At 50.2% G+C, this 13053-nt stretch overlaps 6 protein-coding genes across 6 annotated transcripts; 3 read left to right on the forward strand and 3 right to left on the reverse strand.

Moving 5' to 3' along the window:
- Positions 1-85: 85 nt before the first annotated feature.
- On the reverse strand, positions 86-4966 carry IAR55_003653 (uncharacterized protein; the record flags this gene model as incomplete). The annotated part of the gene is made up of 12 exons (XM_066946760.1): positions 86-561; positions 648-763; positions 836-995; positions 1053-1130; positions 1186-1336; positions 1395-1524; positions 1584-1960; positions 2022-4000; positions 4056-4341; positions 4402-4524; positions 4599-4772; positions 4838-4966. The coding sequence occupies 12 exons, from the start codon at positions 4964-4966 to the stop codon at positions 86-88; spliced, it is 4179 nt and encodes a 1392-aa protein (XP_066803152.1).
- A 480-nt stretch (positions 4967-5446) lies between these two features.
- Positions 5447-6584, forward strand: IAR55_003654 (mitochondrial 54S ribosomal protein uL22m; the record flags this gene model as incomplete). Its single annotated transcript, XM_066946761.1, has 5 exons — positions 5447-5477; positions 5540-5627; positions 5733-5982; positions 6083-6287; positions 6346-6584. 5 exons carry the CDS (start codon positions 5447-5449, stop codon positions 6582-6584), a joined length of 813 nt encoding a protein of 270 aa, XP_066803153.1.
- A 99-nt stretch (positions 6585-6683) lies between these two features.
- IAR55_003655 (triose-phosphate isomerase) lies at positions 6684-7885 on the reverse strand (the record flags this gene model as incomplete). Its single annotated transcript, XM_066946762.1, has 7 exons — positions 6684-6772; positions 6831-7001; positions 7090-7106; positions 7169-7311; positions 7388-7611; positions 7703-7788; positions 7860-7885. 7 exons carry the CDS (start codon positions 7883-7885, stop codon positions 6684-6686), a joined length of 756 nt encoding a protein of 251 aa, XP_066803154.1.
- Positions 7886-8269: 384 nt separating this feature from the next.
- IAR55_003656 (uncharacterized protein) lies at positions 8270-9253 on the forward strand (the record flags this gene model as incomplete). The annotated part of the gene is made up of 4 exons (XM_066946763.1): positions 8270-8308; positions 8548-8620; positions 8700-8793; positions 8881-9253. The coding sequence occupies 4 exons, from the start codon at positions 8270-8272 to the stop codon at positions 9251-9253; spliced, it is 579 nt and encodes a 192-aa protein (XP_066803155.1).
- A 200-nt stretch (positions 9254-9453) lies between these two features.
- IAR55_003657 (uncharacterized protein) lies at positions 9454-10091 on the reverse strand (the record flags this gene model as incomplete). Its single annotated transcript, XM_066946764.1, has 3 exons — positions 9454-9608; positions 9690-9862; positions 9940-10091. 3 exons carry the CDS (start codon positions 10089-10091, stop codon positions 9454-9456), a joined length of 480 nt encoding a protein of 159 aa, XP_066803156.1.
- Positions 10092-10693: 602 nt separating this feature from the next.
- IAR55_003658 (uncharacterized protein) lies at positions 10694-12493 on the forward strand (the record flags this gene model as incomplete). The annotated part of the gene is made up of 13 exons (XM_066946765.1): positions 10694-10735; positions 10843-10904; positions 10967-11028; positions 11099-11146; positions 11201-11268; positions 11323-11391; positions 11455-11568; positions 11633-11716; positions 11789-11813; positions 11870-12141; positions 12202-12273; positions 12326-12393; positions 12445-12493. 13 exons carry the CDS (start codon positions 10694-10696, stop codon positions 12491-12493), a joined length of 1035 nt encoding a protein of 344 aa, XP_066803157.1.
- Between the last annotated feature and the right edge of the window lie 560 nt (positions 12494-13053).

Raw genomic sequence — 13053 nt, forward strand, 5'->3', positions numbered from 1 at the left:
CTAAGATACCGTACGTTTCATATGCATGTCACATCGTTATCTAGACAAAGAAAGTACGATACAACAGAGTCCTTCTCAACATGACTCAAACCACTTGACCAGACTGGAATGGATGGTAATGATCCAGATCTATCTTTTCCAGGGTCTTTTCAACCCGATCCAAAGCTCTTAACAATCTCTTATTCTTGGCCGCTTTGCTCTCTTCTCTCTTCTTTCTCCTCGTCGTCGACACTTTTCCCGGAGACGCGGATGATGACGATACTGAAGCCTCTTCCACTTCTCTCCTTGATCTCTTTTTCCCAATGCACGTATCTTCCTCCATCGTCATGTGTTCGTCAGTCGTCTTCTCTTCTCCCTCCGCCGATACCATCGACAAGATCTCCCTGACTTTACCTTCGACCACCTTGTCGTATGCGCTCGTCAATGACGTAAAGTACCCTTTGGTAAACTCTTCAACGCCTTTGATGGAAGGGTACCATATCTTCAGATACAAGTGTTGGTGTCGGATGTCCCCGAGGACTAAGAACGATAAAGCTTGAAGAATCGGAGTGATGGGAAGTGCTACATTTCATTCATTCAGATCAGCCATGAAAAGCCTCTTGTTTAGGCTTCGCTGACGCCGGCGTGGGGAATCAATGACCACTCACCTTGTCCCGAGACGGCAGCTTGATGCAATGGCGCAACCAACAGATCCAAATCGTCTATCCCTGTTAGAGCGCCGTCTTCGAGGTACTCTTCAATACAGTCTGTAATATCGACAGCACTGAAACCCTCTTGGGGGTCAGCAATCCGTCTCAATGACATTGGTCATACAGACTGAAGCCCCTTGACATACCTAGAAGGCTTGTCGACGCGTGAGAAGCTCGGAAGCACGATCGGCTCGTAGGCCGTGACGTTCTCCAGACCGATCGGACCCAGTGTCGAAGTGACCAGAGCAGGAATCTTGTTGACAAGCTCGACTCCAGACTCGAATATTGACACGGTGGCATCCAGGTCTGCACACGAATCGTTGTAAGAAAGATTGGCGAATACAAGACCGGGAATCGACCCACCATCCGAGCTGTGTCCTAATGTCAATTCTGCGATATCCGTAAATCTCTGCCAGACAGGATACAGTCTCCTGACAACGTCTAGCAAGCCAAAGTCAATCGGGCATCAAGTAGACACATTATGACCTGCGCTCACCTTCCAAGCTGATCACGACCTGTTCCTTCACCGCCAGCTCCGGCATCACTTCGTCCAAAGCCTTAGCGAAGCGCTCGTCCAGGTCATTCGACAGCTGTAGGGACACAATAGCCTTGTGTTCGAAAGCACTGATTTCGCGTACGATTTGTAGCTAAGACGCAGTATGTAAGTGTAAAATCATGTCTCGACGAGACAAAGAGCAACCTCACCCTCTCAGCGAGCTCCTCTAGAGTTTCTTCCTCCCATGATAGCACCATTAGTGCAGGGATGTATCGATTGCTTTCGTTTGTGAGACTCTTCATGAGCATGCCTACGCGGTCTTGAGCATCTGCAATATTCCTGTGGTGAAAGTCGCATCAGCTGGACCATCCGCATTCTACGATGATAGTCAAGCTCACTCTGCTACTTTTCTCTCATCATCCGTTCTCATGGGCACTTCAAACACCATCAAGCCCATATGACTCCATTTCGGTAGCGCCTTCCCGGATTGTAACTCCTTCGTATCGTACAAGACCCCTCCAACTGAGTATTTTTCTCCATCCCTTCCATCATGATTGGGTGGAGAAAATTTGGAAATGAGCCATTCTTGCACTTCAGGATCCGGGGACGAGCCAAAGTCGGTTGGGGGTACAGAAATTATGGTCTGCCATATGGGAGCAGAAGGTGAGGACGAGGATGCTCCACTCTGCGCAGGAGTAAGAAAAGGTGAGGTATGTCGTGTAAGTGCGTTGAAGAAAGTGGAAGGCGCAAAGAAGTCATCTTTGGACCGTTCGGTCTGGATACGAGAGATTCAGTTAGCTCGTCGAATATCTTTCGGATGGAACTTCGACGCTTACATTGCTGATTTCGATATCGATTTGTAGACTATCGAGCCTGGTGGCTTCCAGCATGGCATCGATATCGCTAACCGGTGTAGAAGTCTCGCTCCGTGAGATAGACATGGATCGGCTTAATCCCATTCCCGTCAAGTTTGTATACATTGCTGCACGTTTTTTCGCTGCTTCTTCCCTGTTCTGACGCTTGCTCTTCGCCCAGGAACGCCAAAAAGTAATTGCCTTTCTCACAAGGAAGCGTCGTTTGATATCGGCCATGACGGCAAACTGGGCCACAAGTCTTGTTTGTTCCGCAAGCATGAGCTGGAAAGTTTCTCTGGACCAAGCGTTGATCGCTTGAGCCCGGAGTCGTTTCTGTTTGCGGTACTGAGTAGCTGCTGCCTGCTGTTTTACAAATCTGACGATGTCTTCGGAGGCATAATCTTCGACCATCTGGCGAATGACTTCAGCAATCAGTTGATCGCAGACAGCAGGAATTGCTGTGATACGTCGATGACGATCGACCTGACTGTCGGACAAAGGTTTGCGCGACACACCAGACGACGACCTGATCGAGCTTGTAAGGAGAGCGAGTGCTGATTTTTTTCGCTGGCGGGGAGTTGAGGGAGATGAGGGCTTGGTTACGATCTGCTGAGAAGGAACGATGGGGACGGTGGAAGACAAAGGCTTTGGAGCAATAATTGACGGGCCAGCAGTTGGCGGCGGTGGGGTTTTTACTGACGGGAAAACAGCCGGCTTGGCGGACGGCGGACGTTTCGCGGAAGGTTGCGTGCTGTCTCGTGCACTTCGCTTCTTTTCAGGATCAGCCGCGCTAGAATCCAAACCAATTTGCGGAGCACCAAAGGTGAACGACGAAGTAGGTACGGTAGTGGAAGGAGTTGCCGCCTGAGTATCCGCAGTCCGCGGTGGCTTTGATTTGACGACACTGTCCAGAGAAGGGAAGAAAGATGGTTTGACGGATGAGGCGGCAGCGCTTTGAGGGGTCAAAGTGGATGGTGGGACAGCGGTAGGGGGCTTTGTAAAGCTGAAAGCAGGCGCAGCCGAGATAGGTGGAGGAGGCTTGACAGTAGGAGCCAAAGTCGCAGGGATTGGTAGTTTTGGCGCAGGTGATGAAGGCTGAAAACTGAAAGAAGGGGCTTGATTAAGGACGGGTCGTGGAGTGACCAGTGTGGGGAAGGACGAGGATGAGACCTTAACAGCGGCAGGAGCCGGAGCAGGTGTCCCATCGATATTTACACCGACTTTGCCGTTCACTATATCGGCGTACGATGCAGTTCCCTTTTTGTCGGTGATGATTTTCCATCGTCTCGTGTATGGTGCATCTCGGTTGTCGTTGAAAGGAGAACCAAGGTTGAGTAGGACACCGACAGGTCCCGATGCATCTTCGTAAACTTCCAAGCCGAACCGTTGGACGATGGCAACGGTCTCCATGTCCGGGTTCTTCGATACTTGGTTAATATCGTCCCATGCCGACTCCTCTTGCTCCTGTTCCTCGCAACCTAAAATGGTGTTCAATGTCTGAACCAGAAGCATCTTTCTCTCCACCACTTCTCCTTGTTCATTGACCCTAATTGACTCCGTTCGCAGGCGGGGATACGTTCTGACGAGAGCTCGGAGGGCACTCCGTCTTACCTCGCGAAGGCGAATCTCCACAAGGCAGCTCATGAGGTAAGGCACTCGCTGACCTTTGAGTAGTCTGACGAAACGAGATATCAAGTTTGCTCCAAATTCAGCGTTGAATTTCGATCCCTCCTTCTGAGAATCAAAATTGCGCTGCGCGGCTCGTCGAAGCTCCCAGGCGAGTTGGACAAGTGGATGATCGATGATGGCAGAGGGAAGTTCGGCGGTAGGAATAGAGACGGACTTTTGGGTAAGATCGTAAATGAGCATATACGCACGGAACTCGGCTTCATTCGGACAGGGAGTCTCTATTCCCAGCTCCTCCCTTCGATCGTTGTAATGTTGTCGTAGACTCGTGAAACCTGTGAAAGTCGTCAGCCAATCTCTGGAGTCACAGAGAATATGAGGATCACTTACACCTGCCTAACTCAGCCGAATCAATATGCATGTCGGTATTTGTTCCAGTCTCCTCTTGTAATTCCCTTAGACAAAGAATATGCCATCTTGCAATTCTCTCGAAACTGGCGATGGCCTCTTCGTGACCCCAGCTACTTTGCATCGCGAACTCCTTCCTGATGGCTCTTGTACGATCTCTGATGAAACCTGCCGAGTACCCCAAGGCCTTGCGAGGAGTAGGTGTTTGCGTAGATGATGAGGGAGGAAGTGTCGGCATGATGACCGAGAAGAGATAATCGAGGGTTCGCTGCGATCCGGTTCAGTGAGCTGTGAACAATGAATCGGCACGGCGTTGTTTGATACCTACGACGAGAGTTTGTGGTGTTCTGAGATCAGACGGTAAGATGGCGGAATCACCATGTCCAGCTCCAGCATCAGATCTCGAATAAGCAGCAACGGCCTTCTCAGCATCCATACGCTTATTGGGTCCCTGCAGATCCTCGCCTTGGTCAGTACGGCCATCATACAGATATAGTAGTCGAACTCGGTCACGACTTGACTTACCGCTTCGAAGGGGTGGACTTCTCTTGTATATTCCCTAAATTCCTTCTCGTACTCGGAACACATACGCTCGCACGTCCCTCTCATATCCACCGCGTCTCCGAGCTCCGTCTTGCCGACCTTAATCAAGCCTTGCTGCTCAAACGCTCTCCTCTCTTTGATTCGCATCTCCTCGAGCTGTGATACAAGAGTTCATGAGCTACAGAACGATCTTGCATCTCTTGAGCACCGTCGTAGCTCACCTCCTTGTAGCGATTTCCAGGAAGCTTGCTGCTGAACCTCGCGGCTCGAGCAGCGAGTCTTGATGCTTTCTGAGACTCATCTTCACTGTCTGGATTGCCAGAGGCGAGAGCATTGTCAGTGACCGGCATAATACAGCTAGATCAGATTGATGAGCCTGAGCCGTCAGGAAGAGGAAAGGAACAATGGTTCGGATATAACCCTGTTCTTCGTGATGATATGGGGAAGGAGGAGAGGAGCAAAAGGGGTTATCGTTTCGATCTCATCAAGGAGGCATTGACAAGGATCCAGTACCGTGCGTACTGTAGGTTGTGATTGAAGTGTTTGATGCTGTTGAGACAGAAGCAGACGAGGAGGAGTAGGAATGGTTGGTTTTATAGCGCGTCATGTTGCTAAGTTACTTCTTGCAATTGTTGCTCGCTGGGACAAAATCAGACCACGTGGGATACACCATGATGTGGACTACCTTTCTCGCCCATCACGGCTTATCACTTTCCCTCCGAAAGTCGCTCGCCGCTGTCTGTCGTATCTTCACCTTCTATCCACCTCGTTCATCTTCTACTCTTTCCCAGTCTTGTCATTGTGATACTTTCGGATCAACACCAGCAACGATGGCACGACCAATACGATCTCTCATCACTCGTGAGTCAGATGCTCATTGCTATACAAACAAAGGTATGCATCTGACAATCCTTTATTTACAGTCACTCAATCTTCCATCGCCGGGCCTTCTTCCCTTCGACCTGTTCCACCTACGCTCCGAAGGTCTCCTCTAGGTCCTCAAGTTAGAACGTGAGTACTTTGTCTGCCAACATCCTAGCGACCATCCCGCCTATCTACTTGATATTGACGTTCTCGAGCTACGTTACTGTCACTGAATATGCTTTCCTGACGCAGCGCATTCAATTTGTCTGGATGGGATCGATATCTACCCAAACTACCTAAATGGAAGTCGGAAGAACCTGCCATTGATTCAGAGGTGACAGGACCGATCATCGATGTTCCCGCTACTTCGACGACCGGAACGACTGAAGGTGGACAAGGGGCAGAAGGGACTGGAGGGTTGTTCGATGATATCGCTCAGGAATCGGAGGGAGACAAAATGAGTAGGAAAGCAAGAAAAAGAGGAACGGACACGTTCACGGAGGTCAGTCAGAGGACTCGTCCCCTTCCTGATGTGTTGTCAACCCCTCATATTATTGATCAGAGAATGGTTTGACTGACATTTGGCTATCCCACCTCAATAGCACCGATACAAATCTGATGAACACAAGATTTCTCATCGGAAACTAAACCTCCTCTCCCGTCAAATTGCCAATCTTCCCATCGACGAAGCAATCGTCCAAATGCAATTCTCAGACAAGAGAGCCAGTAGATGGGTCAAGAGCACACTGGCACTTGCACGAGATCATGCTGTCGACAAAAATCTGAGCAGAGATAAGCTGGTTGTCGGTCAGTTGTTTCGACCCTTTGGCCGTATCTCTTCAACAGCTGACAAACAATTTTTTAGCTGAATCGTGGGTGTCAAAAGGACCCAAGATCAGTCGATTAGATATCAAAGGTCGAGGAAAGTACGGTATCAAACACCATCCTTCGGCCAGGATCCACGTCGTACTGCGAGAGGGGAAGACAAAGGCGGAGCAGTACCAGGAGAGATTCCAAAGGGATTTGAGAAAGGTCCGAAGCGCTGGTGTGGTCAGAGAAGATCGTGTTTTGAGGAGAAAGGTGATCAGCGGATGGACGTGGTAATTCAATAAGGCTTGAACAGGTCGGACACCACTGCTAGCTTCTAGACATTGTTGCATTGCTTCATCCTCTTTCGCACCTGCTGCACCGTTCAGGCCACAATCAAGCCTTGACAGTCTTGCAGATGTCGATGAACTCGGGCTTCAGAGAAGCACCACCGACCAAGAAACCGTCAATGTCCTTGGCGCCGGCTAAGTGAGGCTCCAGTCGTTAGCAGCCGTCCATTCTCAATGATGCGAAATCAATCACCAAGCTCGCCGCAGTTCTTTCCGTTCACACTTCCACCGTAAATGATTCGCGTAGCCTCGGCAACAGAGGGCGAGATTCGCTTGGCGAGCCATTTACGGATATCGTCATGGACCTCCTGGGCTTGCTGAACAGTGGCGACCTTGCCGGTACCGATGGCCCAGACAGGCTCGTCTGTGTGGAAGAGAACGTTAGCACTCATCCTTCACATCGGACACCGTCGAATTCTCGGCGGATAACCCGCCAGGTAATGTAAACTAACAAGCAACAACGATGTTCCTGTGACAGCACGCTCAGCTTTTTCGTCCGTTCTTGTGACCATATGAAAAGACAACACTCACTTCCATTCGGACTCGGGGACATTACCAGCGATAGCCTCGAGTTGTCTTTCCACAACGTCCATGGTCTTGTCGCTCTCCCTCTCGTCGAGGGTCTCACCAACACAAGCGATGACGGAAAGTCCCGCCTCGATAGCTGCCTTGACCTAATCACGGAACATGGAGGTAAGCGATCAGACGAACCGAACCGAACGCCGTGGTCATGTGATGAACTTCACCCACCTTCTCAGCAACGAGCTTGTCGGTGTCGCCGAACATACTCCTTCGCTCCGAGTGGCCGAGGATGACCCAGTGGACCTTGGCATCCTTCAATTGCTGAGGAGCGATCTCACCGGTGAAAGCACCGGAAGCCTCTGTGAAACAGTTCTGAGCGGAGACCTCGGTAGGACCCTTGAGTTCCGATTGGACTTGGAGGAGGTAAAGGGCGGGAGGGGCGATGACGATTTCTGCGGAATGTCAAAGAGTGTCAATCGGAAGAAGAAAGGATGCAAGGAGTGAAAGGCAGAGGGTGTCATGACGATGAGACTGATGACCTACCGGTGGTACCGTCGAATTTGGCATTGTTGATGCTCTCGACGATCTTCTCGATGGACTCGAGAGAACCGTTCATCTTGAAGTTACCTCTACATACGTCGACGACCAACGTCAGCATGGAGATCCGGATACACCATGTCCTACCTGGTAGCTGACTTACCCAACGAAGAATTTTCGAGCTGCCATATTGTTGACTGTGTATAAGCTGCGTATGGGCTGAATGAAAGAGGATATGAGTCTTGATATGGTTGACGGTCTTCGGTACCAAATTGCGAAGGAAAGTGAAAGAAAGAAATGTTGCTCTCTACCTTTTGAGTGAGTTAGTCTCCCGCCGGTCTGTGTCTCTGCACGGTTGTGGGTCCCCGGCTTATGATGTGTCCCACAATGTTGTAATTACCGTTTGTAATGCCGAGAGAGGCGGTTTTCAGTGGCAATGATCCCGCCAATGTAACGGTGTCTCGGCGCGTTTGGGACGGACCTTGCAGTCATTTGTGTTATTATTGTTTACCCATTGACATTACTCATTGCGGCATCACTTACCAGCACGAGTACAGCATAGATACAACCAAGATGCCTCCATTGCGATCTAAGAAGTCGAAAACGAGCAGGGTGAGTCGTCCTTGCCCCCACCGCTTGGACGATTGGCTCCCCTTCCTTCCTCCACTGCACCATTCCTGCTCGCGAGCTCAACGGTGTCGTATCTCGCTGTCATACGGAGCAAGCTGCATCTCGACTGGAATGATGTCACGCTGATTGTCATTCTTCCCGGCTCATGTACAGTTCCCTGTGGTGAGCTGTCAACTTATGGAACATCTTTGGTACCTGGTGAAGCTGACGCCTGACTTAAGGCTCGGATCAAACGAATTATGCAACTGGATGAGGAAGTTGGTAAACTAGCAAGCGCGACACCCGTCATGATCTGTACGTCTCGATACGACCCCTGCTTGTCCGCTGCTCACTTCTCGGGCGAAGTAATAGGCTGACATCGTTGGGCACGTAGCTAAAAGTCTCGAATGTTTTATGCAAGTGTTGATTGATGAGACATGTAAGGAGACGAGATCCAGAGGATCGAAGAAGATGACAGCGTACCATTTGTGAGTGCTGAGCACATCTGCGTGGAGGCTCAGTGTAAACGTCATGAGAGATAAAAAAAACTCATATCCTGGTCGTGCCCGACATAGGAAGAATATGATCAACACCAATCCAACACTTGATTTCCTCCGAGAGATAGTAGATCCCATACCTGATCCCGTGATTGCCGAACCGAAAGCGGGACCTTCGAAACTTCGTAAAGTGTCAGAATCGAATGGCGGAGCAGGAGCAGGAGCAGGAGCGGCCGGACCGACAAAGCGAAGGTCTAAGAAGGATCAAGATGGGAATGGGAGAGTGAAGGAGGAAGGAGGGGAAGGTTCGTATGAGGGGAATGATGCGCCGCCTCCTGCGAAACTGCCGATGATAGGGACGTGGAAGCGGGATATGAGTGGAGGTGGTGGCACGGGTGAAGGTGGGAGAGGGATGTTTGATGATTATGAAGAGGATGAAGATGATTATTGAAAGCGAAGAGGCATTGGGAGACAAGGCAGGAGAAGCGGCTGTTTGTACTATACGATGATTGTACGATCTTCACGATATGCACGCCACGACTACATTGCTTCGCCGAGTTGGACTTGGCAGCAACAGCTTGGTGACGTCTCTTTGGAATTGAAAGATGAGACGATGGCTTCGTGGCCATGTGAAAGAATGATACATGTGATCTATGCAGCTACACCGTCCCCTGTCCCATCCGTCACAGCTAGCAGAGGCGCTTCAATCCCCTGTGGTCTCTCTTCCCCCGCAACCGAGATAAGTTGTGCCAATATCTTCGCTCCATCAAGATGTGAGAGGGGTAACGTTTGTGCCGTAGATCCATCTGCAACACCGAAGCAGATCAACATCGCCCAACGGATAAATATACACACACCAACGCTTTGAAAGACATGACATGACTCACGGAAGAAGATGATCATCTCAGGTTTGGGTTGTTCTCCGTTCTCCCACACGGCTCCTGCATCGGGTGATTTGGGATCCCTATGTTTCGCTCTGGGATCAGGTATTCTTTCCACCTGGATCGGTAAAGATGGGTTGGCATATGCTAATTTCGGTGCGTAATCTCGAAGAAATTGTCTACACATCGATCGTTCTCGCGTCAGCAAGCGGACTAAGAAGTTCAGCAATGCAGTAATCATAGCATAGCTCCTCACCTTGGGCCTGCTTCAGCGTTCTTTGCGACGAAACGGAGTTTGATCGCCGATACATTCGATGAGAGTGTGATTGGTCCCGGACCAGATCTCAGAGAGGTGAGAGCCTGTCGTAACGGTAATCTTCTGACGGACGAGGACGCTGAGGAAGACATGATGCTGCCAGAGATTGAGCGATGTATATTGGGACGAATGGGACAAGTATATATTGCTGACGACTATCGAGGACGTTGGTGATTTGTGTGGTAGCCGTAGCAAGTGGAAAGTACCAGTGATGTGATAGCGCGGCAGTCATACTAATACATTATATCCACGTCACTTCACCTCCCTCCTCCCCGCTGCGGTTCTGAACACGAGTAATTTTCCCTGTGCGGGCTATCAATAAACTTGGACCCCCCCAACCACCGACTACCTCTCACGCGTTCAGAAGCAAACTTGCCATCCTAACTCGATTCTCTCCCCTCACTCCCCGAATCCTCTTCTGATCAAACCATCCCAATCTCACACCTCTGGTCACCATCCTCCATCTTCCTACGACTGGTCCGTTTGAACCGATCCTCTACGGGCGAGCATCTCATCAACAACGATCTGTGAACCCTACAGCTTGAGTCTACGCGACACGCCCACACCCCCATTGCTACCCTACCATCCGAGCCGAGATTGTCATCCACCTTTCCTCTCCTTGTTTTTCTTCTTGCACCAGATCAAACTAGACATCTCAGATTAGATAGTCAATACATCATACACACAGGTCAAAATGAGTCAAAACAAGGACATTGAGTCTTCCATCCCTCTGAACGTATGTCTTCCCTCAGCTCGCTCCTGTCCCTTGTCTTATCGTTCACATCCATCACAGAAGCTACTTGAGAGACTTGGCTGATCTATATGCGTTATCATCTCGTTCAGTCTATGCCAAGAGCCTCAGATCTGGATGTCGACCTCAACAATGGCGAGCGTCTCGAAGTCAAGTCAGTGGGAGCTCTTGAATCGGGGTGCGATCAACTCAGCTGATGCCTGTCGGTCTCCCTAGAATTTCTGAACCTCGTGCTTCTGGCAATCAACCAAAGAAGATCGTCATTCCAGCCATCGTCAGTAAGTGTCATATCTGTTCCTTCGCAGAACCAGGCGACTTATTCAGCTGACACGACTCCTTGATTACCAGTCATCCCTATCTGGATGGCATGTTCCATCTCGGTTATCCTCTACAACAGTGAGCAGACCCATTGGTAGAGTCGCCGTATCTAAACTTTCTTCGTTCACGCAGACTATGTCCTCAACACACTCAACTTTCCCTTCCCCGTTTTCCTCACCACATGGCATCTTCTCTTCTCTGTAAGTCCGCTCGTCCGAATGTTTGAAGTACACCTACTCATTTTCTCGCTTCAGGCCTGTGCCACTCGAGTCTTGCAACGAACTACGACTCTGGTAGACGGAGCCAAGGACATTGAGATGACTGTGAGTACTCTTGAGAATCGATTCACGCTTTCGAATGGCGACTGACGCGTTACTTCTTTTCAGCGAGATCGATGGGTTCGCTCAATCCTTCCTATCGGCGCTCTCTTCTCGGGAAGTTTGATCTTGTCAAACTACGCTTATCTCAGTCTGAGCGTCAGCTTCATCCAAATGCTCAAGGTCAGCTTGCCGCTCTGCCGCTAGGCGCACCAATTTGGATACAACTGACGCCCAGGTCGAACAGGCTTTCAACCCCGTTGCTATCTTGCTTATCTCCTTCGCATTCAAAATCCAAGAGCCCAACAGCAGGTTGATCATGATTGTTTTGGTGAGCTTCACGTGTTGCATTCTCTGGTGCACAACTGCATGCTAACGCAAAACTCGCTTCTTGACCTTCCAGATGATCTCAACAGGCTGTGCCCTTGGTGAGCCTCCTTAAAGTCTTTGATTGAGTAGCTAGCCTAACAAAACCTCATTTTAGCTGCCTACGGTGAAATACACTTCGAGATGTTCGGATTCCTCTGCCAAGCTGGTGCTCTTGTCTTCGAAGCCTCTCGACTTGTCATGATCCAGATTCTTCTCCACGGACTCAAGATGGATCCCATTGTTTCTCTTCATTACTACGCCCCTGTCTGCGCTATCATCAATGCCTGTATCATCCCCTTCGTTGAGGGTCTCGAGCCTTTCTACGCCCTCCACAGAGTTGGGTTGTTGGTTCTCTTTAGCAACGCCGGTATTGCCTTTGCTCTCAACGTGAGTCTTGGCTTATCGATATCTTTGGGCTCGAATACTGAGCTGACACCTTCCTTACAGGTTGCCGCTGTGTTCTTGATCAGCGTTGGCTCAGGTCTTATCTTGACTCTTGCCGGTGTCTTCAAGGATATCGTAGGTCCAGTTTCCCTGGTGTTGGGGTAGCCTCAGCTGATAAACGTCACAGCTCCTCATTACTGGCTCTGTGCTCGCATTCGGTTCTCATGTCGGCGCTCTCCAGGTCTTTGGCTATTCGTAAGTCGTTCGAGCGAAGAAGGCCCTGACACCTGCTGACGTCCTGTCCAGCATCTCTCTTGGTGGTTTGATCATGTTCAAGACCACAGGTGGCAAGTGATTGACCGTTCGGATGGACGACACAGGGGCCGAAGAAGGTACAGCTGTACATAGAGCGAAGGGACGGCAGGGAGGAGGCCTTGACCAAGGGACGAACGGTTTAGGATTGGGCAGGATTCTGTACGAGACGAGCGTCAGCGAGGATGGTCGGTTCATGGGGTTGATGGACTGGTTGCGGGTCGGTCCACCGGTATGGAACACATCTCAACTGGTACGATGACATATAGAGTTTTCAAATTTTACTACTTGCTTTGAACATGCAACATGCGATTGACATTTGATTGGGGCAAATAGCGCACGCCTCTCATAGCGAGTGGTGGACCTGTCTGCACTCGATGACAGCAAGGTCAGCTCGCGGATTGTCGTCGTGAAAAGTCGGAGGTTGCAGTCTACCGAAGTACCAGATCTATCGGAAGTTCAACGCGGCGCTCCGTCTTTATTAATTCTCGGGGTGATATGATACCGATTGGTATAGCCTATTACACCACGATCTCAGGGTCAAGAAATCGTAAATACGGTCCAGACAACGGAAACGGTACGAACCGGACCGGGATAATTCGG

This window comes from Kwoniella newhampshirensis, chromosome 6, assembly GCF_039105145.1.
Source record: "Kwoniella newhampshirensis strain CBS 13917 chromosome 6, whole genome shotgun sequence".
NCBI classification, from domain to species: Eukaryota; Fungi; Basidiomycota; class Tremellomycetes; order Tremellales; family Cryptococcaceae; genus Kwoniella; species Kwoniella newhampshirensis.